The sequence below is a fragment of the Pomacea canaliculata genome, linkage group LG2 (genome assembly GCF_003073045.1).
Source record: "Pomacea canaliculata isolate SZHN2017 linkage group LG2, ASM307304v1, whole genome shotgun sequence".
Taxonomy (NCBI): domain Eukaryota; kingdom Metazoa; phylum Mollusca; class Gastropoda; order Architaenioglossa; family Ampullariidae; genus Pomacea; species Pomacea canaliculata.
In genome coordinates this window covers 32,020,006-32,046,015 of record NC_037591.1, presented here as the reverse complement: position 1 = coordinate 32,046,015, position 26,010 = coordinate 32,020,006, and the positions used below count along the sequence as shown (strand labels likewise).

Here is a 26,010-nt window from a genome sequence, read left to right as displayed (position 1 = left end):
TACTATTTGCCTAACATCGCAAGACTGTCCTATGTTTTCTGCCATCCTTTATCAGAATTGTGTGTGTGTGTCCTGGTGGACATGATGGTCCACCTGTGGCTGCTCCTTAATACTTTCAATCGGGAGTTTATCGAGCTCCCTCTCACTCTACTGCCAAGACATCGAAATCATGTCTGCTGCATTACACATGCATTTTGGTGCACAACCACATTCATACTCTTACGCAGACATAAAGAGATTGATTATTGCTACAAAAACTTTACTCCATCGGGGTGTGGAGAGACAGACAGATTTGTGCAATGGACTGCTTCATGAAATATTAATGCCATGTTTAATTACCAAGCGCCTGCGTCCAGCTGTCATCAGCAACTAACGTGATAACAGCCGATGGTTTGGGATACGAGCATTGTTGTTTCTAGTCGTCAAGCAATGGATTCAAGTGTTAACAGATTGCAGATGTCACGTGACTCACCCCGCTACACGTTCCGCGTTCGAGGCTTTGCGACTTTACTGCGCGGTAGGTCCGCGTGCGGAGTACAAACACTCATCGGAGATACTTTTTCCTTACCGTTTACATGAGTTTGAAATGAACGTAAGTGTTTGCGACAATTTATTTAATTTCATATTGTGGTCTCGACTGGTACCTATTCCATATTTTAATTTGCTTCAGTGGAATCTTCATTGTAATAATTATTTCTTGTTGCCGATTGCCCTATGCGGCTGGTTACTGTGCCCCAGTTTAATTAGAGGATGCAAAGTTGAAAGCAAAACATGTCTAGTAGGCAGCAAGAAACTAGAAACTCTAGAGAGTTAATAAATGAGAAAAAAAAAACAACTATAGACACATAACTACATACATGTGTGTTTGGTCTCAGGGGCAGCTCTAGGCTCATGGCGGGCCTGGACAGAGAAAGACTCGGTGCCTCGTTCCCCGCCAGTGTCAATAAAATTAAGTGGTCGCCCATGATATTCTCATTACTGTAGAACATTATACTACTACATATAGCTTACCGATCCGACTCTAGTAACATTTGTAAATACTAATTTACAAAAAAAAAACTCAATATTTTTTGGCTACATCGCCGTCAACTGTGTTGTTATTCAGCGGGTCTGTCTAGGTGCACAGAGTATGCATGAGGCCGCCTCTGATGCCCTCTTGCACATACTACATGAACCTAATGTGCTCCACAAGCTTTTACTTCATGGCAAAGTTTTATCAGTCAGCTCACTAGTTTAATTTTTTTCATCTCCTCTTTTCTGATAATTTCTTATTGCTAATTTCTTGAGAGAAATAGACCCTCTGTGGAAAATGATTGACAAAAATACCTTGTGAGTATTACAATATCCTATTTTCAGCTTAATTTTTTGATCGAGTGGCACTACACAGATTTAGTGTCGACTGTTCAAAACTCTGTCTTGCAAAACTGTTTTCAAAGGCAGTGCGTCGCTAGAATGCTGAACGCCTTATCTTAAAATTTTTTTAAGAAAATGAGAAAATGAGAAAAAAGTCTGTAATGATAAAAGTTTGCTTTATGTGACTGGTTAGGTGCACAGAATAATAATAATAAGTCGATTTGTAATGCGCAGGTATCCATTCCAAAGAATGCTCATTGCGCAGAAAAAAAGCATAATACAATTCTATTAATACAGAATAATACAGAAGCATAATACAATTGCAGATCTGGATAAACCCTGTTCAGTAGATGACTATAAGACTGGGGAAACCAGTTTGAATGATTTTTATTTAGCCACAGTGACTCAGATATTATCTTGAATGTAACATGCGGGGAAAACATGCAGGGAGGCATAGGGAAAGTAAAGTAAACAACCCCATAAATAAAAATATTAAATGTCGCTTTGTTAAAGACCAACATGATCGATTTTTTGTTTGTTTGCAGATATCGGTACATATAGGTGATATAAGTCTGTAAATATCAGCCTCCAAAACCCATCCGTTAATAAATTATTCGCTAGCAAAGTACGTGATTCGTACCTACGGTCAACGAGCTAATCGTGTACTACGTCCCAGCCTGCATTTCGCGTAGTTCTGAAAAACTTCTACTTCAGCACGAGAAATGCAGAGTTTCAACATCCAAATAATGCGAACTGTCGCTCTGACTGGTGTTGAGGGCTGGCAATGTTGTGAATAGTGTACCAACGTGAGGTAGTACACTGTTAGCGTGACGTAGTACACCGTTAGCGTGACGTAGTACACGGTTACGGCGCTCGTTTGATCGCAGGGGCGAATTTGCTTAATTTGCTAGCGAATAATTAATTAACTAACGGATGGGTTTTAGAAGCTGAAATTTACAGAATAGGTTTATATCGCCTATAATGCCCGACATGTACCGATATCTGCTGTAACCAAGTGATGAGTGGTGAGGGGAGTCGAACAGTGACCACAACAGTCCAGCACTCAAATCAGAAAGGCAGGAACCTGTCAGCAGTTACACAATTCTTTTAATGCGGATAGATCAACAGTCACGGCTGCGTCGCTTGTCTCCCGCCTTCTCTTCTCAGTTTTCTCCCCTGTCCTTACGTCTCAGCTCTGCCCTTGTATACCTCTGGGTGGGTACTTTTCGCGGTCTTCTGCATCAGCACTATTCCCGCATGCATCAGCACTATTTTCGCGGTCTTTCACAATCGTACCTTTACTTTACTAGCATGCATCAGCATTTTCTGCCTAACAAGCGCTGGACTACCGGCCCTCTACATCTGCAAACAAAACAAACCTTTCGGATTTTCTTTGGTTTCACACCAGTTTAACAAATCTGATATACTCCCAGTTGTCGCGCTGTGAAAACGAAAACACACGCTCACTTAGTCAGGAACAAACTGTATTTATTTACACTCTGAGGTTGTATGTTGATTCGACATGAGGTTGTATGTTGATTCGACATGGCACTGCACTGGCTTTGTTGTCGAGGACAGTTCATTTGCTGGACTGTCCTTTTGCGCGGCAATAAATTTGACAAAACAAACCCTTGCCCTTTACACGGGCATCTTTACCTGGAGCACAGCAGTGTTTACACTCTAACCGTCCCGGGTGATTTTAGGAGTATGTCTATTATTATTCTAGGTTTCTTTTAAAATGGAGGAGGGTGTGTTGGAGGCGGATGTTGGGACGAAATATGTTTCGCTCTATTTGTTGTGCATCGTCTCTTGGGTAGTATCAGTCTCACTTGGACACCACTGTGACACTGTCCTTCCGTCACCCACAAGTGTCTTTGTGCAGGATTAGGGTGGATGTTTGCCTGAAGTATGATAAACTTCCTTGTATCCTAGGATGCAGATCACTTTTATTTAGAATAATTAGTAGACTGTTGAATCGCGACACAGAAACAATGAAACCTTCCCCAGGCACAGACTACACGCTTCAGTGACAAGTCAAGCAACATTTTTTTTTTTTTAACGAACATAAACGTACTGGCTATGAATACTAAGTTCAAGTATTAAAACACAGTTTTTTTTTGGAATCAAACCTCGAACCCATTGGAAAACCTAATGTAGCGAGAGGCAAAACCGATTGGAAAATAGTGCAACAAGGAAGTCATGACACACACACACATACGCACTGTTTGATGTACACACAGGATGTGCAAGAGAAAAAAAGGACAATTCCCTTGTTTCGCCCACACAAGAGGCTCACACTCTTTTCTCATACACACAAATACACGCACACTCTCTCTATCACACACACACACACTCGAGCGATCGCGCAAAATGAGTTTAACTGCCATCAACTACGTGACTGTACTCAGCAATACTCTTTGCAATATTTATTATGCCATAACGATCATTTTTTATTTATTTGTCCGAGATATACAGATACACGTGAACATTACATAGCCAAATATTCCATAAACATCAACCTGCCTGAGGCTTATATCCCACAGTAACCCACATTTGGGTCTGCAGTAAATTTATTGTGGCTTCTTCAAAACTTTTTAGAAAAACGCACCCAACCATGCATTCCATCTTTCAATCCAACAGCTTGGAGTGTTATGCTCAGTCAGTTTTAACATTTTAGCCTCTTGTCCTGTTGATCGACAGGAAGGAAGCAAACCTCCTCAAAGTCTTTACAAGTCTGGGCTTGAAATTTCTATTCAACTGGTTGACACAGAAGTTAAGCCTTTGTTAGAATACAGTTCAGAATAGTGGCAAAACAACTCTCTGAGAAAGTTCACTTCTTTGCACCGACAAAAATTCTTTCAGGAGCAGGGTTAGCCATTTGTTGAAACTTATAAGACTAAATAATGCTTAGCTCCTTGTTAATGAGTGTAAATGAATATTAACATTGAAATATAGGGAAGAATAAACTGGCTATCTAATTATATATTGTCTCATTTCTGTTAGGTTTTGTGGAGATATTCAAAATATACATCCATACATAAGACATAAGACAGTCAAAACATATAGCAGTCATTCAACAAGTTCAGAGACAATGCCGATCGACTCCTAAAAAATGATTTTTTTTACTTGACGAACGAACATCACAGCCTAGCTGAACGTGCATCACGTGTAACACTCCTTCCTTCCACTCAAGCTTGTCAACTCGGTTTGTTTCCCCCGTTGACTTCCCGCCTCCTTCCTGACCAAGCTTGACTGAGACATGATGAAAACTAGAGATAAAGCTGTAACGGATTTGCTCGCTCAATGGAATCTTTATTACAACGGACCTAATTGCATCCATACACGCAGACAGGGTAATTAATATAAGTAATAATGAGGCAGTGAGGCCTTTAATTGTGCGGTTTTCCGCTGCTCCTTTGCCCTGTCCTAATAATGTGATCCGACCGTTCATGAGCTGTGACAGATTTATCGCTACCCTTTCCACCTAGCACCTCGGCAAGTGCTTCCAGTCATTCTCTTCTCTCTTTCTCATATCCCAGAAGAACCAACAGGCCACGTATACACGTGGACCGGAGAAAGGGGTTTCAAAGGGTGTAGCTTTGATCAGGGTGAATACTTTGAAAAAAATTTGTTTACATGGGAGCCCGGAGAAGCTGTCGGGTCGTGTTTAAAGTTCTCGGTGCTCTTGGTGCTGAATAATTTGCTACTCGCGAGGAAATATAATTATAACGGCCTTCATTGTGTTCAGTGGCAACAATGTCGATTGTTGAGACGAAATCGGGAGTTTCGTGACATATTTCACCCTTTTGAAATGCTGGATGACTTAGAATTGTATTGAAAAATTCATTTGAGACGAGAGAACATTCTAGCGCTGACCGCTGAAATGACATGCAAGATCGCTGTCAACAATCGGCAAGGTACACTAACATCTTTACTGCAAGTGCTCATCACTTCACGATATTTTGCTATATTAAGCTTTCAAGAAGTGTGTGGAGAATTCACTGATGTAGACAAATCGACAGTTAGTCGTATTGTGGGCAGAGCAACTACAAGCACTTGAGTCGACACTCAAAGCAACACTCAACCGTCCTCAGTGCGGATGTGACAATCTTATACTTATGGTGGGTCAGGTCAAGTCTGAGCATCTATGAACCACTGTACCAAAAGTTTCATAAACCAGGAGAGGCCGGAACTCACTCAGGACATGACTACTGTGCATACATACAATAAGCAGTCAGGGATGAATGTTTAGCCTGTGAAAAGCGACTGCAGCACAGGCCGTACATCTTCAGATGGAGAAACACAAACAGTGGATCATATACAGCATACTCCATATTGCGAGGACATAAAACACAGTAGATCACAGTTATACAACATACTCCATATTGCGAGGACATAATACACAGTAGATCACAGTTATACAACATACTCCATATTGCGAGGACATAATACACAGTAGATCACAGTTATACACCATGCTCCATATTGCGAGGACATAATACACAGTAGATCACAGTTATACAACATACTCCATATTGCGAGGACATAATACACAGTAGATCACAGTTATACAACATACTCCATATTGCGAGGACATAATACACAGTAGATCACAGTTATACAACATACTCCATATTGCGAGGACATAATACACACAGCTGTTCACCACCTGTCGGCCATGCTGAAAAGACGAGTGCTGAAAGAGGAAACAGTGTCCTCGATAATATACTCTTTGTGATTTTTACATCTGTATGTTATCAGCCATCAGTGCTGTTGTCAATTATTCCTTCTTTTGTATGTCGTCCAAGCCTCGTTCTTGTATCAAGCGCCCAGCACACTTCTTTCTGAGCGAGAGTATGAGATGTAAATCAGGCGTTGACTATTATTATTGAGGACAGGCTTGTCGAAGTTTCTTACGGTATCCCTTCCTAGAGTACAGAAACTTCCTTTTTCAACTGATCATAGACAGTGTTCCCTTGGCTCAAAGTAAGTGATATAAATATTGTTCACCGTGACAGGTGTTGGTTAGTTGCGAGGTCCGCAGACCTCTGGACCACTTCAACATTTGAACATGAGCCTCAAAAGGGAAAATAAATGAGTCAATTAAAACTACTCCTTTCTGGATAAAGTCTTCTGGGTATGTGTTTCAAGCCGAGGTCACCAAACTGTTAAAACAGATGCAATCAGCCGGCTGTCTTTCTCGTGTGAAAGGGTGTGTGGACGGAAAGGGTTACCTGTTGTTAAGTCTGGTGAGTTCGTGTTAATACGTGTCAGTTAAGCCTTTACAGACATCCAAGCTAGATTAAAAATGAATATAATAATTGAATATAATATTAAAAATAATCAACAACCAAAATGCTTAACTTAACTATACATTAATACACATAACAGTAAATCTCTCCTCTCTAAAAGTCTTTGACTAACAGTTCACTTCTTGCAGGTCTACTTTCGAAGACTCCGCCTTCACCTCCGGACCTCCACTAAAAAACGATACACATAGTGTTTTCGCAGTTGATGCCCCTCTTGAAATCTTATTAAATCCACAGGACCAACCAACAACGAACACAGGAAAATAAATCTGCTCAGGACCTTCGAACTTTAAAGTATGGTTAGACTTGTTTGCAGTTTAGAAAACTATACCTCCACAATCAAATATCATCAGTCCGTTTTAATAATGTTTGCAGGATGTAAGACCATAATAATCAGTCATATTCAGTTATAATAAGCGCTTGTTTGACGGGTTTTCGTTTTTGTATTAATGCCAGGTTAAATGCCACTAAGTTTTCAGAATCATTAGTTCCTATAGAAGTTTAATATTTCAAATGCAGAGAGATTTTTCTATCTGAATTGTTCATTGAGACAATCTTCATGAAATCAAGAATGTGTGATTTTTCAGAATGAACAAGAAAGCAAACTTCGTGATACTGGTGTGTGCTGTCGCAGCGTCTGGGATGATCTTTTACATCGGTTGTAACGAAAGTCCGCAGCTTCAGATGATGTCGTCTGTAAGTGACACCGAGGAAACAAACCTAAACAAAAGTGCAACAGTAGATGACACTAACCTCTCCACTGGCGATGTGATGGTGAGCACCAGCATTGCAGACAATCACACGATCATCAGTTCAAGAAGCTCTAATGGTTCTTTACCAAACATTACAGGTGAACAAAGTACTAGCAGCCCAGTGCAGAAGTTGGAAAAGAACTTCAGCCTAACACTTCCCATGCTTCAATCTTACATTACACAGCACATATGGCCCGTGTATAACTGGACAGGTACAGATGTCAAATCGCTGCCAAATAAAACCATCATGTTTCACAACATGCCGGAATGGCTTCAGGCTGACGGCAACGAATACTTCAAGAACTGTGAAGTAAGCGCTTGTTCACTGACATCAGATACCAAGTGGCGTCAGAGTGCGGACGCCATATTCTACCAAATGCCGCGTCTGAAGGAAGCTGGACCACCAGAAGGCCGGCCACCCGGCCAGATCTGGATTGCTTACGGTTTGGAGTCACCAGTTCATCACACTTCTCAGTACAGGAACCCGGGATGGAAGAACGTCTTCAACTGGACCATCACGTACAGACAGGACTCTGACCTGTTCCATCCGTACAGCATGTTGATGCCCCGGGATGGTCCACCGACGAAAAACTTCACGCAGGTGGCGCTAGAGAAGACCAAAAGCATCGCATGGTTCGTCAGCAACTGTAACACACCCAGCAAAAGGAAAGTGTATGTCAAGCGAATGCAGCAGGTCATTTCCGTCGACATTTTCGGCAGGTGTGGGTCCCAACAATGCGGGGACACGTGCAATGACCTGCTAAACAAAAGCTACAGATTCTACCTCTCCTTCGAGAACTCTTTATGCCGTGATTATGTCACAGAAAAACTTCTGAAAATATACGACGACATCAACGTGGTGCCTGTTGTACGCGGAGGAGCAGACTATAAAAAAAGTTTTCCACCTGGAACTTTCATAGATGCCAGCGATTTCAAGAGACCTGAGGATCTTGCCGCCTACTTGAAGAACCTGGAAAAAGACATTGAAGCCTACTCCAGTTTTCTCAGGAAGAAGGATGAGTACAGAACTTCAACAATGGGTGTGTGGTGCAAACTGTGCGAAATGCTTCATTTTGAGAAGAGTGTGAAGTGGTATCCGGACTTTCCGGCCTGGCTGAATGACGGAATATGTAAGGATCCAAGTGATCTGTAGATGGGATTGATGATCAGGAACGACAGTCATTTAAAACTTACAAACCACTCATAGGGCAGTCGTGCCGATAGGGCTTTCAAAAAAGAAGTTTGAAAGAGCTGGTTTGAAAAGAGTTTACTAGTAGCGCCACACAAACATATGAGGATTACTTAATAAAGAGATGACGGAATGTAGAGTAGGTAGAGCAAAAGAGTGGAAAAAGTGTAACGGAATCTTGTCATACTTCATGAGTTCAAATACCGTATGAAAAGTGAGTAAACTGCAGTGTTTTTGTTTGTTTGAATTGACAACATAGACATTTTCAGCGGCTCCCATAGCCTGATTGAGACGGTGTCAGTCACGTGTCAGTCTATGCAACATTGATTGGCTTATTTTTCTAGTGTTGAATCCGATGGGTGCTACATTGCCCTGACGACACACCCGGTGAGTTTACAAAGCAATTTGTATTAGGTCTCTGTGAAAACAGAATAGGGTCAGGTTAGTGCGCAGTCTAGGCCAACTGTTTACTAAGCTGGTGTGTTTACTTGAATATCATGATTAAGTTATAGCGTCGACTACGATAGGTAGGCAAACGGACCTGTCAATAAGAGAATAGAAGTAACTTTTCAGGATCATTTTATAAATGTTTATTTAAGCCGACAAGATTATAATAACAACTAAACAAGGTTTAGTTATGTTTATATGTAGATATGTTTAATAATCCAGGGTGTGAAATTATGTTTGTTGAGTCGATTTTCAGCCAGGTTTTTTTTTTTTTTTTGAGAGACTGTCAGTAAGCTAACAGTGTTAAGACATAAGACTTCGCCATTGCCAGTCCGTAAACTCAAGAGTTAGTAGCAGTGCTTCATCACGGAGGTGGACCACAATGCAGGTGTAGTTTGCTTTCATGTTCACAACGCTTCGGCATTCATTCCCAGAATGGCATGGTTACCATGATAGGTGGGTATCATAAGGCTACGTCCACAACACTGCTGATCAGAAACAATGACATTGTGAGGGTTCTGTTAATCACGTGACGTCTGGAACCAGCAAGCGGGAAAAGAAACAGTCACTTTGAAAGAACCCCTTATTTATCTTCTGGTAGATAATTAAATGTGTCTTGAATATCATTGTAATTTCCATCTTCTGTAATCGGTGTACACTGTACCTTAATCTAAGAAAGAGTACGGTCATCTAACATCGACCGGAGAAACTGTAGCCAATGAAATATTTAAAGATCCCGAATTTTTTGCTTAGCAACTATCCCTAGGAGATCGGTGTGCACATGCAGGCATGTAAAAAAACAAGAATGCTTTTAAAGTTAAAAAAAAACCAACAGACATTGAGTTGTGATATTTTCAACGCGTTGAATCCCTGTTTTGTTTGGAAACCCGGATGAACAGGTTTCTGTCGAAAGAAATTGTCCAGCTCCCATCGGGCCGCCGATTTTGTGTGCCTGCACGCAGGACAAACAGACTGCGGCTGTCTTTTGTTGCTTCAGCCGTGCGACTTTTGAATGGGCTGTGCGAATGAATGAGATACGAATGTAGAAGCCTTGATTTGTGCATGCAATTGTGTACGAATTTTACTCGAGCTGACACTGAATTGCCCTCTGGGATAAATAAAGTCTTACCTTATCTTATATTAGGAATTAGACTGGCAATGTGTCAGGTATATACCAAGTGCCTTGCAGGGACAGAACGACTCATTTACTATGCATCCTGCTGTGGTTACCTATAATGTCCGTCCTAAGTATGCATTAGAAGATAGTTTTCAGCATCTCGCTACTATTCTGTAATGAAAACTGCCGTCCCAATACTTCTTAATCAATAGGAATTAGAGATACCCGATGACTAAGTAGAGCTCTTGGGCCAATGGAACAACAAAGAACATTTAGGTCTGAAATGTATTTAGTTAAAACTGAAAGTAAATTACATGAATTTGAAAAAAAAATTGAGACATGTTATTTGATGAACGTTAAAACGCCTCTAACTACAATTTTATTTCTTTCAATCATGGACTTGAGCTTTGCTTTCGTAGTTAGTCATTGCCGTCTAATCACTACTTCTAGAGATATCGGTTTGTTTAAATTCACGTCGCTGAAACAATTCTTTGTCAATGTATTTCATCATAAAGTCTCTTGTCTGCTTGTCAACCTTCTGAAGACTATTCTGATAATCGTGATGATCGCTTTGAAAACCTTTTTATTCAGCTGAATACAAAGTAATACAACTAATTTAGAAGGAAAAAAATCTTAAAATGATTCCAATCAGAATGGAGTAATTTATCTCATCGTTTCTTCGACAGCATTCAGATAAACAAACGTTTGGAAAGAAACTGCTGAACAATGAATTTTCCTTGTTACAATATGCTTACGATGCATTATGTTTTTAATGCTTGAAATTATTTCTTGATGTTTGAGGGGCCGTCGTTTGTTACCTTACGAGGGGATTAGTTAATGGTTTGTTATTATGATTTGTTCTTTCGAAGGAATGAACATTAAGTGATACTGATGTGGGTTTATTTGTTTATTTACAAGTTCTGGCTGTGTACAATTTCTGAGAATAAAAGTTATTATTATTTAAAACACCAAAAAAAGTTTGTTTTGAAAAAGTGAAATAATAGATAATAATTTGAAAGTGTGCAAGAAAACTGCATTGAATAAAGGAAAGAAAAATTTGAAGCTGTAGTGACATGTCACAAGTTTCGACGACTCCTGCAAACCTGTAAGACCCTTCCTGAAGTTACCTGAGGGCCATAATAAAAACATTGTCTACCTTTCAACTTTCAGTGACGTCTGTAGTTTATTAAGGTCATCATGCGTCTGACGTCTTTATCTGTTTGCGTCATTGGGACGACGTCATTTGGAAGACAAATAGACGTCATTGACAGGATGTTGAACATTTCTGTGTGCAGTGGAATCGAAAGACTGGTTGAAAGCCGTGTTTGACGAACTGGACGATAATATGCTTTTCTACCATTTCGATGTGTGTGGTTAATGTCTTGTAGCAGTGTCACTTCTCTTGAATGGGATAGCTAAGAACGATGAAACACGTTGGTCGCTAAAGACAGAGAGATGGAAGCAAAACAAGGATTTGAACGACAGAACATTCTTTTCGAGAAAAGAAACAGGTAAAGAGGAAGTAGTGAAAATTTATCAAGTTAGAGAATTTTAAGGACAAAGATGACACTGGCTCATGGTGATGCCGACTTCAGGCTCACGGTTTGAAATTTTTATTCGTAAGCCTAGCTGCAGTTTTTTGTCAGACTATACATTTATAATGAGTTATAATCAGATCTTGTATGCCAGGTAAAAGACTATAGTTTATAGTGACTTATCCTCAGTCAGTTTTATTAAACTTTTGTTTGTTGGGTACTAGACCATACATTTATAATCAGTTATTTTTAGTCATTCATGATAAGCGATTTTTGACGATTTTTTTTTCCTTGAAGCCAGATTAAATTTCATGATAACAGTTAAATAAAAAATTCCTTCAGAAGCTAAATATATCCAATGATATTTTAAATTAGTTCATTTAAGCAATCTCCTTCATAAAATCGAGAATATGTTATATTCCAGAATGAACGAGAAAAGAATCGTCGTGATAGGGTTACTGGCGTGTGCCGTCCTAGCCTGTGAGATGGTCATTTACTTCTGGTACATTAGTTCTTTGTACCGTCTGCAGTTACTTCCTGTAAACACATCTGTGAGTCAGATAATGTCGGCCGTCAGTGACACTGAGGAAACACACCTAAACACAAGTACACGACTAAATGTCACTAGCCTCTACCCTGGCGAGGTGATGGTGAGCACCAGCATTAAAGACAATCACAAGATCATCAGTTCAAGAAGCTCTCATGGTTCTTTACCAAACATTACAAGTAAACAAAGTACTAGCAGCCCAGTGCAGAAGTTGGAAAAGAACTTCAGCCTAACACTTCCCATGATTCAATCTTACATTACACAGCACATATGGCCCGTGTATAACTGGACAGGTACAGATGTCAAATCGCTGCCAAGCAAAACCGTCATGTTTCACAACATTCCGAGTTGGCTTCAGGCTAACGGCAACGAATACTTCAAGAACTGTGAAGTAAGCGCTTGTTCACTGACATCAGATACCAAGTGGCGTCAGAGTGCGGACGCCATATTCTACCATGTGTCGCGTCTGAACGAAGATGGACCACCGGAAGGCCGGCCACCAGGCCAAATCTGGATCGCTTTCAGTTTGGAGTCGCCGTTTCATCATTCGTCTGAGTACAGGAACCCGGGATGGAAGAACGTCTTCAACTGGACCATCACGTACAGACAGGACTCTGACCTGTTCCATCCGTACGGCATGTTGACGCCCGGGACGGTCTTCCGACAAAAAACTTCACGCAGGTGGCGCTAGAGAAGACCAAAAGCATCGCATGGTTCGTCAGCAACTGTGATACACCCAGCAAAAGGGAAGTGTATGTCAAGCGAATGCAGCAGGTCATTTCTGTCGATATTTTTGGTGAGTGTGGGTCCCAACGATGCGGGGACACGTGCAATGACCTGCTAAACAAAAGCTACAGATTCTACCTCTCCTTCAATAACTCTTTATGCCGTGATTATGTCACAGAAAAACTTCTGAAAATATACGACGACATCAACGTGGTGCCGGTTGTTCGCGGAGGAGCAGACTATAAAAAAAGTTTTCCACCTGGAACTTTCATAGATGCCAGCGATTTCAAGAGACCTGAGGATCTTGCCGCCTACTTGAAGAACCTGGAAAAAGACATTGAAGCCTACTCCACTTTTCTCAGGAAGAAGGATGAGTACAGAATGATTAGAGCAATTGTAGCAATGGGTGTGTGGTGCAAGCTGTGCGAAATGCTTCATTTTGAGAAGAGTGTGAAGTGGTATCCGGACTTTCCGGCCTGGCTGAATGACGGAATATGTAAGGTTCCAAGTGATCTGTAGATGGTATTGATGATCAGGAACGACAGTCATTTAAAACTTACAAACCACTCATAGGACAGTCGTGCCGATAGGGCTTTCAAAAAAGAAGTTTGAAAGAGCTGGTTTGAAGAGACTTTACTAGTAGTGCCACACAAACATATACAGATTACATAATAAAAAGAGATGACGGAATGTAGAGTAGGTAGAGCAAGAGAGTGGACAAAGTTTAATGGAATCTTGTTATACTTCATGAGTGCAATTACGACGAACATACCTTACGGTAGACACGATGTTTACATCCGCGGTATCCCCTCCCCCGATCAATCACAACAATGTCCAATCTTACAATGAAAGTATGAAGATTTTTAGATTTTACACTATTGGCATTCTTCTGCTGAGCAACGAGGGTCCAGTTCTATCATCTAACTTATGAACGCTCTAGCAATCGTTGAGTACATTACTCACAGTTCATCGTCCCTATTAGGGATGTCGTCCTCCATATATCCGCCAACTAGAATCCACTAACACAAATACACATGCGGAGGCTGTACACTGGCCATGTCGGACAGGCGGTCTCCGGGGTCACAGCAGGTACTCCGCGGTGACGTCACGGGGCAAACGTTGCTCCTAGCCCACGTGCTGCTGGGTGCTAGACCAGAGGCGATCAAGAAATGGTCCTGGAAGGCAATTCTTTCTTGTACAGATGGGCCCAAGTGCTATGAGCCCATAAAATTAAAACTTCGTCAACGCGAGGTTAATTCACAGGGGGTTAGTACCTCGCCGTATCCAGCGTCGATGGACACTACCCGCTCTACTATCTAATCTCAACTAGGGAGATTTACATGTCGTGACTCAAACATGTCTCCTTCTTTCACTATTCCAGGCCTGAGAAATTTCCTCCATCGTTCCCGCCAAAAATCTACTGGTGAACAGGGTTCACTAATACTTTGTGCCCCAGTTAACACTTTCCCATCTGCGTTCCGTGAGTAAAGGGATATAACTGTAGATTTAACGGTAACGACTCCAGAGAATCAGGTTTAGTGGTATCAGGAGAATACTAGGACGATATTGAGTAATTTTGAAAATATGAAGATATGCTATCACATGAAACTGCAAAAAGGGTGATCATCACTTCAGTTTACTCAATGTAGTTCACGGTCGCTGCAGAAGCGAGTGAAGCTGGCGGAATGGAATCCAGCCAATAGATTCAAAATAACATTATATACATTGTATACAGTCCTACTGCAAACCAGAAGAGGACGAAAACGCAGCAGAAGCAATAATATTCTTTAAAATACATCGGCGAAAAGTGGATAGAAAGTGAACGGTGGAAAAATGTAGTGCTCTATGTGATTCACAATTAAACGAACACAAAACTCCGTTATCCAGCAAGTGTAGGAAATTAAAATGCATTGTTAAATTATGGAAAAGAAACCATGTAGACAGAAGAAATTGGAGAACCAGAAAGTCAGACAGCAAAATATGAGTTTCAAAAAAAAAAAAAAAAAAAAAAAAGATGAATGAGGTTCAACATCGCACGATTAGTTAAAAGAGAGACTACTCCCAGAGTGTAGTCTGTAGTTTGTGAGCGATAGCTTCCCTTTAGACGTCAGCGAGCCTGCACGTGTGTGTGTGAGACGTAAACATTCTTCTCTAGCGTCACCACTTTCAGCGCAACAGAATCTCTCGTCGAAATGGGTGTCGGAATCTTTATTCCTCGAGGTATTTCCACGAAAATTATCTACGTGCTTATGTATGTATGTTACTCTTCAAGCGAAATTAAAGGAAATAAGAGAATGAAAGATGTATAAAGTCAGCCAAGTCCGACGGAAATTTATATACTTAACGTCAAAATGGCGAATGATCTATATTTGCACAAAACACTCTGTCTAAATGCATCAGAACAACTGTTCCAATGCCACTTCCACTACTACTACTACTACTACTACTACTAAGAGTGAGAACCCAACTGTTCTAATAATTTAACGAGATCCACTTCAGCGCGACCACAACTGTTCTAGCTTTAGAAATGTAAGTTGAGAAAACTATTCACAGAGGTTCATATTTCTGTATTAAAGCAAAAGAATATATTTCCCCCGTTTACTGACAGTACTTGAGGGTCATTTGTGTGTGTGTGTGTGTGTGTGTGTGTGTGTGTGTGTGTGTGTGTGTGTGTGTGTGTGTGTGTGTGTGTGTGTGTGTGTGTGTATATGTGTGTGTGTGTGTGTGTGTGTGTGTGTGTGTGTGTGTGTGTGTGTGTGTGTGTGTGGTGTGTGTGTGTGTGTGTGTGTGTGTGTGTGTGTGTGTGTGTGTGTGTGTGTTAGAAAAGAAATAGTAGTGCAAAATTTTGGATTATGATACTAAGATTGGACTTCAGATTTAACTCAATATCTTGGACAGAATGAATAAAAATATGTTTCCACTACAAACGGCAAGTGCTCGTGCTCCCAATAATTTAATTCAATAATTTAACCAGCTACAAGACCTTCAACAAATGCCATCAAGCCATCTGTTTACGGGCTTCGCCTTTTAGGTATCGTGGTCCACATCAGGCAGCCTCCCGATATCTATTGCTCAAAACAACCGAATGCCAGTTGTACAGTTCATCACTGTTTCGTGCCAATAAACACACAGACAAATGAGACAATAACATTGAAATAACACTGAATCCAAACAAGTCTTTAGTCATTAAATGAAACATTATCAGCAATTGTCATTGAAAGATAATTTAACAAGAATTTGAGCTTGGACTCGCATGTTTTCAAAATTCAGAAAAGCGATGTCAGAAAAAAAGACTGTCAATATAGTAATGGTCCACCATTGACCTGAATGCAGGCAAGGCACGGTTATCTCATGGACTGAGCCAATGTTTTCTGAGTTCTTTGAGGAATTGCTTGTCACTCTTGCTGAAGACACTGGTAGAGATGATGAGGTCAGCTGCTGGGGTCTGGTTCTGAGCCACTGAAATCCCTCAAATACTTGATGGGATTGAGATGACTAACAGTCCGGCCAGTCCATGTGGTTGACTTGGTGCTGCTATAGGAAGTCATGGATGACCCTGGCTTTGTGAGGTCTGGCGCTGTCACCCTGAATAACTTGCCTTGTCCTATGACCTGCAGTGCTGACGGTACCAGAGGGTGTAAAATGTTATCTTTGTGAGCCGCACCTGTCAGATTTCTTTACACAACAATGAACGGGACTTTCACGATTAATTCAAATATTTTCTGAACTGTGTTGCTGCCTTGATTGTCCATTGCCTGCATGGGTGCTTTTAAAGTTTAGGCAGACTCTTAATAAATATTATCATTGATAGCTCTACTTTCAAAGCCTTATTAAATTTTCTATCAAAGAAATCATAAGTTAAAATTACTTTCAGGTACTTGTGTGTTATAAGCAAAAAAATTCAACAATCGAGCAAAACAAAACAAAATATATATATAAAATATAAAAAGCAGGGTTTTATAGATAATAATGTGAAAGTGTGTAAAAAATAACCTACATTGCATAAAGGAAAGCAAAAAATTTGAAGCTGTAGTGACATGTCACAGGTGTCGACAACTTCTGCAAACCTGTAAGACCTTTCCTGAAGTTACCTAAGTGCCATAATTAAAACATTGTCTACCTTTAAACTTTCAGTGACGTCTGTAGTTATTAAGGTCATGACACGTCTGACGTCTTTATCTGTTTGCGTCATTGGGACGACGTCATTTGGAAGAAAAATGGAAGTCATTGACAGGATGTTGAACATTTCTGTGTGCAGTGGAATCGAAAGACCGGTTGAAAGCCGTGTTTGACGAATTGGACGATAATATGCTTTTCTACCATTTCGATGTGTGTTAATGTCTTATAGCAGTGTCACTTCTCTTGAATGGGATAGCTAAGAACGATGAAACACGTTGGTCGCTAAAGAAAGAGAGATAGCAGCAAAACAAGGATTTGAACGACAGAAAATTCTTTTCGAGAAAAGAAACAGGTAAAGAGGAAGTAGTGAAAATTAATCTTCTTCATAAAATCGAGAATGTGTTATATTCCAGAATGAACGAGAAAAGAATCATCGTGTTAGTAATACTGGCGTGTGCCGTCCTAGCCTGTGAGATGGTCATTTACATCTGGTACATCAGTTCTTTGTACAGTCTGCAGTTTCTTCCTGTAAACATATCTGTGAGTCAGATAATGTCGGCCGTCAGTGACACTGAGGAAACACAACTAAACAAAAGTACACGACTAAATGTCACTAACCTCTACCCTGGCGAGGTGATGGTGAGCACCAGCATTAAAGACAATCACAAGATCATCAGTTCAAGAAGCTCTCATGGTTCTTTTCCAAACATTACAAGTGAACAAAGTACTAACAGCCCAGTGCAGAAGTTGGAAAAGAACTTCAGCCTAACACTTCCCATGCTTCGGTCTTATATTACACATCACATGTGGCCCGTGTATAACTGGACAGGTACAGACGTCAAATCGCTGCCAAACAAAACCATCATGTTTCACAACATTCCGAGTTGGCTTCAGGCTAACGGCAACGAATACTTCAAGAACTGTGAAGTAAGCGCTTGTTCACTGACATCAGATACCAAGTGGCGTCAGAGTGCGGACGCCATATTCTACCATGTGTCGCGTCTGAACGAAGATGGACCACCGGAAGGTCGGCCACCAGGCCAGATCTGGATCGCCTACGGTTTTGAATCACCAGTTCATAGTAACTCTCAGTATAGGAGCCCGGGATGGAAGAACGTCTTCAACTGGACCATCACGTACAGACAGGACTCTGACCTGTTCTCACCATATGCTACTTTGACGCGCCGAAATGGTCCTTCTACGAAAAACTTCACGCAGGTGGCACTAGAGAAGACCAAAAGCGTCGCATGGTTCGTCAGCAACTGTCACACACCCAGCAAAAGGGAAGTGTATGTCAAGCGAATGCAGAAGGTCATTTCTGTCGATATTTTCGGTGAGTGTGGGTCCCAACAATGCGGGAACACGTGCAATGACCTGCTAAACAAAACTTACAGATTCTATCTTCCTTCGAGAACTCTTTATGCCGTGATTATGTCACAGAAAAACTTTTTAAAATATACGCAGACATCAACGTGGTGCCGGTTGTTCGCGGAGGAGCAGACTATAAAAAAAGTTTTCCACCTGGAACTTTCATAGATGCCAGCGATTTCAAGGGACCTGAGGATCTTGCCGCCTACTTGAAGAACCTGGAAAAAGACATCGAAACCTATTCCACTTTTCTCAGAAAAAAAGATCAGTACAGAAGTAAATGGATGGGTATTTGGTGCAAACTGTGCGAAATGCTTCATTTTGAGAAGAAAGTGAAGTGGTATCCAGACTTTCCAGCCTGGTTTGGAATATGTACGAATCCAAGTGATCTATCTGTAGATGGAATCCATAACTGGATTGATAATACAACTTACAAACAACTTATAGAGCAGTCACACCGTTAAGGATTGTGAGAGAAAGTTCGAAAGAGATGTTTCGAGTTTTGTCAGCTGCGTAAGAAAACAAGAGAAAAGGTGTGAGCCTAAGCCATCTTTTCTGGAATAAGGAGAGTGACGGCACAGACTCCACTGAACTGGTGTCTGTGTGAAATATTTCCTTTAAAGAAAAGAGATAGTGAATTCCTGATTGATATAAATATTGAATAGTAGAATGATCAAAAACGTGCGAGCTGACATTTGATACAATACTAATCTCAGATAGTAAAAGGTAATTTTACTGCTGACGAAGTATTACGCCTTGCTAAAATCGAGACGCCCATCGTCGGCTGCGACATTCTCATTAGAGAGAACATTTTTCGTTTGTTGTACTTAAAAAATTCACAAGAGATTGGACGTTTTAAACTGACTCAGCTGGCTGCACGTAGCTTGCTAGCATTGTTTCGATAAGTTATTTCGTAATTATACCAATAACTCTATTGATTGATACGCATATCGTTTACATGTACTTACAATTTAAGATTCTTTGTTAATCTGCCACCCTCTAATGGGGTATTGACATACTTATATATATATTCACACACATTACCATCTATATGTATAATAAATTACATCAAAACATCAAAAAAGATGTAAACAATGTCAATTTTGGTTAAGTGATGTTTTATTTCTTACAGTTAATAATGAGTAGAACTTACAAGCATTGGAATTGGGGATATAGTGAGGTGATAAATTATTTTTTACTTTTATCAGCATATTTTTTACAAAGAAAATTAATAAAAATTCATCTCCTAAATTATTAGAGTTAGTCTACATTTTTTTTTTGTGTGATCTCAGTTACCTGACATTTATTGACTGGAAAATAGTATGTCTTACATTGTTAAAGGGAGATAATCATGGGATAAAGTATTTTTTAAATAAGGTACTAGATTGTGGCGTATTATGGATATATACATATCACTGGCTGACAGTCTTGAGCCGTTTATTTTTCATAATTAACTGCGTTTCCATCTTAAGACACTGATGCAGTTCGGCATCATAGTCACACTTTCCCTCCACAAACCCTTTCATTATCCATGGTACAGCCGATACAGTAGCCTTTCCCCCAACCCTCGACATCCCTCCCTCTGAACACAGCCGGCACACATTCCTTAACATCTGCACGAGGTTAGCGCGTGTAGCACTGCGACCGCCGGCGTCTCACGCGCCAGCACGTGCCTCCCACCGGCAACAACTAACTTAAACTTTTTTAATTTTTTTTTTCATCGAGGGGAGTAAACTCTGGTAGCAGTCGAGCACATCCGTGTGAAGCTGGAAACCTGGATTCCTATCTCGCTGCGAAAGTGTGTTAACATTCTATTCGTCCCTGCCGTGCGTGTTCCTGTACCTAACAGTGTGATGACTGTGGCAGTGCGAGGGCGCAAAAGCTGATCAAAGAAACTCTTTTACTCTCTACTTTATTCTCAGTGCCAGCTTCAACAACCGGCGCTGCTTGCAGAGAAAAACTTTTGTGTCAGGGATTAGGATAAGTGGGTTGCGAAGCATTCCACAGCTCGCACCGACCCGCCGCCACCCGAGGCTGTGTTTCTAGGATTCAACTTGGCGAGCTGTCGGGACCAGAGTTTTGGAGTTCCTGGGATTTGTAGACAGACCCAGCAGTGCCCTGTCATCATTAGCAGGTCTGGAATCACAGAGCATCTTGATCTGGAACTTGAGGATTTTTTTCTGACTGAATTCCGAAGCGCTCCCGTTGATATTTTATCACTAAGCTAAGAATGGACGGTGAGTCAAAAAAGCTGAATTCCGAATTTATCTTTTTAATGTCTAATCTTAATTAACAGAGTTTATTCGTGGGAGATGTAGTAAGGGTCACAAAAAGCATGCCTAAGAGGAAATAAAAATGTGTGTTATCATGTTATGAAGATTGCGGAAGTGATTAGGTTAGTCGAAAAACGGTAAACTGCACGAATAATTATAATAACAAGCACCAACGATGTCACTAGTAACACACACACTTTCCACAGTGTTTAATTGTTGTCAAAGTACGAATGGTTTTAATTTATTATAAAGAAAAAAAAAATAACTGTGACCAGTTTTTTGTTTGAAACATTCTACGGTGTGTATCTATTTTTAAAAATATGACCTCCATGAACTCAATCCGCAAAGCGTGCTGATTTCTTGCCAAAATTATTAGACAAGCAACTCATGTACTTTACAAATGGACAAATCAGTGAAACGTTTATATTTCATCATCAACAGCTATACATGCACTTGGTTATTATCTACTCCACTATGTTTTTAGCTGAGAGCTATCTCTGATCAGCTTCCGCAAAAAAGATGAGGGTGGTGTTGATACCCGAATGTAATTGCCAATTTACTTTACGCCTTTGCACGTTTTGGGAAGGGAATTAAAATACACTCGTGTTCTTTAAAGGCGGTCCAATAAAGGAATATAAGGCAGTCTTTGAAACCAGGAATAACTACTCTTCTATGGCTGATGTTTGTTCATACTTGTGCTTTTGTGTGAGCAATACACAGTCTTTCAGTAACAATGATGGTACTGGAAAGGAGGAGAGAAAGAAGGAGAAAGAGGTTAATGTCAGTAAGAACTGCACGGCGAAGTTTTCAGAACTTGAGTCTATCAAAATTTTGGCATGCAGCTCTTCCTTTACCATTCTGTATATTTTTACATACATCTGTAGCTTATGTCAATATCCTTTAATGCTTCTCAAACACCACTCAGCATTTAAACAAAAATAAGTAAAGCCGACAGACCATTCTTTCCCTTCTTGTCTGATGGTAAAATCCTACATCAGATCTACGTTGTTATCTGCTGGCTTCATGGGTCGAGTTACTTTTTACCCGTACGTTTATTTACCATCTACCGACATCTGACTAGTAAGTGTAACATATTTTGCGAAAATCCCAGCAGGGCAAAAGGTTAGAGGTCGTCCCCATGACAGGAATCATCCCCTTCCCTCCCCACCCACATAGCGCGTACAGCTGTAGCGATAATTACGTGATATCATCTCTTCAGCTGCGAGCTACACATCTACAGACTGCCGTACTATTTATAGATGGCCGCCCTCCTGCAGCTCTCGGCTGCTGATGCAGTTTCAGCCGCCGACATCAAGATTCCTCCCTTCCCGCCATGAGTCTAGCATCGCTCTTCAGCCAAACTCGAAACAGGAGAAGCAAGCAAACAACAAGAAAATAGGATGTGCTAGACTGCTGTGATCGTCCTCTCTATTTTGTTTTTGTTTATTGTTTTTTTTGGTTGCTGGAGAATTAATTGGCACTAACAGACAACGAAATAAAGATTGCTTCAATCGTCATGTATTGTGATTCCCTCTCTCTTTTCCTCCATTCTTTTGGCAACCTCTATTGGACGCTAAAATTTCGATTTCAAACTTTCATGAAGGAAGGAAAATTACCATCGTAAATAACGTTTATTGCTATCAGTCATGCCAGCGACTTTATGTAGTACACAACCTGCTTTGTTGATCTTCTGTATTCGCAATACAAATCCTATAATATTGTATTGCGCTGACATTTTTCAGATCGAAAAGCCGCCGAGAGTTCTCTCGTCAACGTCCCTCTCGACACCCAAGACCACGACAACCATATTGATGAAGATGTCTCGTTAGACGCTGACCAATCAGGAAGTGCTGTGACGTCACAGCCACGGCCTCAGAAGACGTCACGTGTGCCCGTGTGCATGCCTTTCGACGAGGCGCACAGCGAGAGGGAGTGGTCGTCTGGACTGTGCACGTGCCGGTCCGAACAACGACCGTGTAAGTGAAGTGATGTCTTGAAGCTGGCGCAGGATGCCAGTAGTAAAGACAAATTAGTGGAACTAAGAAATCTCTGATAGTAAGAAGTAGATGTGTAGATCATGCTGTCTAAAACGCATTAGCTTGTCTGCCTTTCTTATTTTATTTTCTCCCCTTTCTTTCATAAATAATTTATTTGTCTAATTTTGGCAAACTACTATTGAATAATAAAACATTGTCAGAAACAGATACTTTTTGATTAGTAAGCTGTTTTTTTTTTTTTTATTTTTTTTTGGCAAGTTAGAAATTTTCCCCCGTTAGGAACGATGGCTTGATGCAGAAAAAGCACCCTAAATTATTCTATCTCCCCTAAAATAAAGACTTGACGATGGGATTGTCGTTACCATTTTGATTGTCACTGCCAAAGTGTTTTTCTCTGATATAAGAGAGAGAGAAAGCCGAGGGGAGATAGTACAAAGAAGAGATTCAAGCCTACAATCATTACTCTAACATTCTGAATCCTTTGTGTGGCTGTCGCAAGGTTGCTGGATGTGCTGTTGCTGGCCATACTACCGCTACGCTGTGTCCACCCGGCTGGGCGAGACCCCCTTCATGCCCCTCATACCCTGCGCTGCCTTCGCACTGCGGGTGAAGACCCGCGCACTCTTCAGCATCAAGGTACTGACCCCTTCTTTACATAGAAAACAATGGACATCCATATTTACGGATTTAAACATGTTTCATAACTGTCAAATTAAACAATAATTTCATTGTGAAATAATCGATAGTGACAACGAATGATAAGAAACATAATCACTGAAGGAGTATGTTATGATGAAGACCACGATGATTATTGTCTTGATGATGCTGTCTCTTGTTGTCATCAGGGATCCATCCTCCAGGACTTTTTCACAGCTCTGTGCTGCGAGCCCTGTGTCATCTGTCAGATCACTCGCGAGCTGGACAGCGTTGGACTCTAGCGACGTCACACTTGTACCCACAGTGGTTTGATACCAATGGGATCAACAGCTTGTAAACATGCCAGTAGTCTTCCATCTGATAATTTCACAACAACTCTAATGCTAGCATCTCTACATTGTGTCATGAACTCTTGAGAAAAACCAGATCACACTCCCTCCATTCGGCTTTTTGTGCAGGAGGAGTTTTTTAAGTATTGAATCTCGCTGGAAGCTGACCATCTTATCCATGCCATCACATCTCAGCAGTTAAGGTGGTATTTATCTATGACTCTTGCTAAACAATTGACCGCTGTCTGTCAGTCTGCCTATTACAAAATCAGCGCCATCTGTCTACGCGCGCTACCATCAGTGTTGTTTGTGTGTTTGTTCTATCCAGGCTTGATTACTGCAGCTACAGTCTGGTGCTTAGAGCTTGTAACGGGACCACACCACCCCTCTTCTTCGTTTTCTACACTTGCTTCCCATCCGTTCTCACATCCAGTACAAACTGTCCGTGCTGTGTTTTAGTTTCTTTGCTGGCACCTGCCCTGATTATTTCTCTGAACTGTTTTTCCCTTACATCCCAGCTAGACAACTCCTCTCCTCAACTGTGGCCACAGGATGCTTAGCTATTGTGCAGCGAAAAAATGGAACTCTCTCCCTTTCCTACCCACTATTGAACCCCTTAAACGTGCACTGAAAACACACCTCTTCTGTTCACATGACTCCTAACAACCTTTCCCATAATGTTAGTCCTTTGTCACACCCTTCCTTTTGCAATATCATGTTACTCTCAGCTCTTTGCTCTTGTTATTTGGTTCCTCAATTTTTTCTGTATTTGATTTTATTATTCGTTTATTCTTTCATAGTTCATATGTTATTTGTTTGTTTTCTTGTCCCTCGTATCCTGTCCATCTTATGTTCTTGTTCTTAAGAGCTAAGAGCATGTTTGAAGGAATGTGAGTATGCGCTTTACAAATTTTGTATTTATTATTACTATTATTATTCTCTAAAAGTTTAATTTTTTTGGTTCCCTTTTTTGTTCTTTGTTGCTAATTGAAAGTGATAAGAGTCCAATGGTCACACGAAAGTCTTTCTAACAGGAGAAGGAAAAAGTAAAAGATTTCACGTGTAGTTGATGCAAGAGTTTCTTCCCTTTTTTCACTGTTCATTATTTGTTTAAGTCACAAAATCACAGTTGGATGGTGAAATATGCATTTGGTAACCACGCACTTCGTACCAGTGTTGAACTTCTCTTCGTTGTCATTAATATTTTTATGAAGCATTACTCCAACTTTAAATTTGTCACCCAACATTAAATCATCCAATATTCAGTGGCAGTTTTGAAAATTTGAGAGCAGCATACCTTTCACGCGAAAAAAGCCTCCCCACCCCCACACCCAGAAAAACCAACAAAAAAGCAACTTCGCCATACACCAGTCAGTCGATGATCCCTAACCTGCAAATTTCTCTAACTTGTTTGTTTTGTGTATCATTCTGTTGTCCTTTGAAGCACATCGCCTAGAAAATGGTTATTTGCCCACTGTGATTGTCTGCTTTGTAAACAGATCTCACGTTAACTAGTCTCATCATGTGCTGCTTTGTTTACTGATGATAACTTTTATGATGTGCTCTCAACTACTCCTGATTAGTCAGCGGGGGGAACTACCCCACTATATACCCTCCCTTTTGTCTTTGCCGTTTTCCAGGCTGCTCCTCGTGTTTCCTTCATCCTCATCTACATCACACGTGCCATCACACTTGATACATTTTATGTTTAGCAACCCTTGTTACCAGCCGAATCTCAATCTGAAACTGTCGAGCTCTGTCTCACCTGCCATGAAGCCTTGTACTAGTAGCGTATCCACATCATCGAGTTGCCCGGATGTTAGAACTTTAAAACCCCTGTTTCTGCGGGATTCTACTTCATTTGTATTGATAGCTTCGTCCGTACAGTCTCTGTATCTCCGTCACAGACATCTTGCGCGCTCATCTGTCTTCGTGTATTTACGTTTTCCTTCCTCCTCTATAAGAGAGAGAGAGAGGAAGCTTGAAATGAAAGAGATATGCAAAAGATAGATCACCGTGTTTGTAACTCTCAGATTGTTTGTTTTATATTATCTTTGTTAAGACTTAATTATCACTTAGAATTTGATATACACCGATCTTATTTTTTTTTAATTCTATTGCTTTCCATCAACCTGGCTTTTAGAAAACACCATGATCAATTTAGGATTTCTGTTTCCACATTTGTAATTGTAACCACATCTCTCAATACTTTTAAAATGTGATTGTTAAGGTTTGATGTCACAATAAGTAATGTAGCAGCTGGAGTAATATGTGAAGTTGTTTGGGTTCGTG

At 40.7% G+C, this 26,010-nt stretch overlaps 4 protein-coding genes across 5 annotated transcripts; all 4 read left to right on the top strand.

Annotated features, from left to right (window-relative positions):
* The first annotated feature begins 456 nt into the window (after positions 1-456).
* On the top strand, positions 457-9,879 carry LOC112557191 (galactoside 3(4)-L-fucosyltransferase-like). Of its 2 annotated transcripts, XM_025226887.1 has the most exons (3): positions 457-592; positions 6,794-6,956; positions 7,250-9,879. In XM_025226887.1, the coding sequence occupies exon 3, from the start codon at positions 7,251-7,253 to the stop codon at positions 8,565-8,567; it is 1,317 nt and encodes a 438-aa protein (XP_025082672.1). In that variant the 5' UTR covers positions 457-592; positions 6,794-6,956; position 7,250; the 3' UTR covers positions 8,568-9,879. The 2 variants fall into 2 exon arrangements, with proteins under 2 accessions (XP_025082672.1, XP_025082673.1); XM_025226888.1 differs by lacking the exon at positions 6,794-6,956 and having other exon boundaries at positions 466-592.
* A 1,161-nt stretch (positions 9,880-11,040) lies between these two features.
* Positions 11,041-13,064, top strand: LOC112557192. The gene is made up of 2 exons (XM_025226890.1): positions 11,041-11,678; positions 12,127-13,064. Exons 1-2 carry the CDS (start codon positions 11,623-11,625, stop codon positions 12,938-12,940), a joined length of 870 nt encoding a protein of 289 aa, XP_025082675.1. The 5' UTR covers positions 11,041-11,622; the 3' UTR covers positions 12,941-13,064.
* Positions 13,065-17,200: 4,136 nt separating this feature from the next.
* Positions 17,201-18,769, top strand: LOC112557976 (alpha-(1,3)-fucosyltransferase fut-5-like). The gene is made up of 2 exons (XM_025228150.1): positions 17,201-17,446; positions 17,508-18,769. The coding sequence occupies exon 2, from the start codon at positions 17,509-17,511 to the stop codon at positions 18,628-18,630; it is 1,122 nt and encodes a 373-aa protein (XP_025083935.1). The 5' UTR covers positions 17,201-17,446; position 17,508; the 3' UTR covers positions 18,631-18,769.
* A 1,085-nt stretch (positions 18,770-19,854) lies between these two features.
* LOC112557975 (cornifelin homolog) lies at positions 19,855-24,420 on the top strand. The gene is made up of 4 exons (XM_025228149.1): positions 19,855-20,699; positions 22,478-22,711; positions 23,232-23,368; positions 23,578-24,420. The coding sequence occupies exons 1-4, from the start codon at positions 20,693-20,695 to the stop codon at positions 23,668-23,670; spliced, it is 471 nt and encodes a 156-aa protein (XP_025083934.1). The 5' UTR covers positions 19,855-20,692; the 3' UTR covers positions 23,671-24,420.
* The last annotated feature ends 1,590 nt before the right edge of the window (positions 24,421-26,010 follow it).

Coding starts and splice junctions, on each gene's coding strand:
- LOC112557191 (XM_025226887.1), top strand. CDS start 7,251: ATGAACAAGAAAGCAAACTTCGTGATACTGGTGTGTGCTGTCGCAGCG.
- LOC112557192 (XM_025226890.1), top strand. CDS start 11,623: ATGGAAGCAAAACAAGGATTTGAACGACAGAACATTCTTTTCGAGAAA. Junction 11,679..12,126: donor CTTTTCGAGAAAAGAAACAG/GTAAAGAGGAAG, acceptor GTTATATTCCAG/AATGAACGAGAAAAGAATCG.
- LOC112557976 (XM_025228150.1), top strand. CDS start 17,509: ATGAACGAGAAAAGAATCATCGTGTTAGTAATACTGGCGTGTGCCGTC.
- LOC112557975 (XM_025228149.1), top strand. Junction 22,712..23,231: donor CCGGTCCGAACAACGACCGT/GTAAGTGAAGTG, acceptor GGCTGTCGCAAG/GTTGCTGGATGTGCTGTTGC. Junction 23,369..23,577: donor GCGCACTCTTCAGCATCAAG/GTACTGACCCCT, acceptor TGTTGTCATCAG/GGATCCATCCTCCAGGACTT.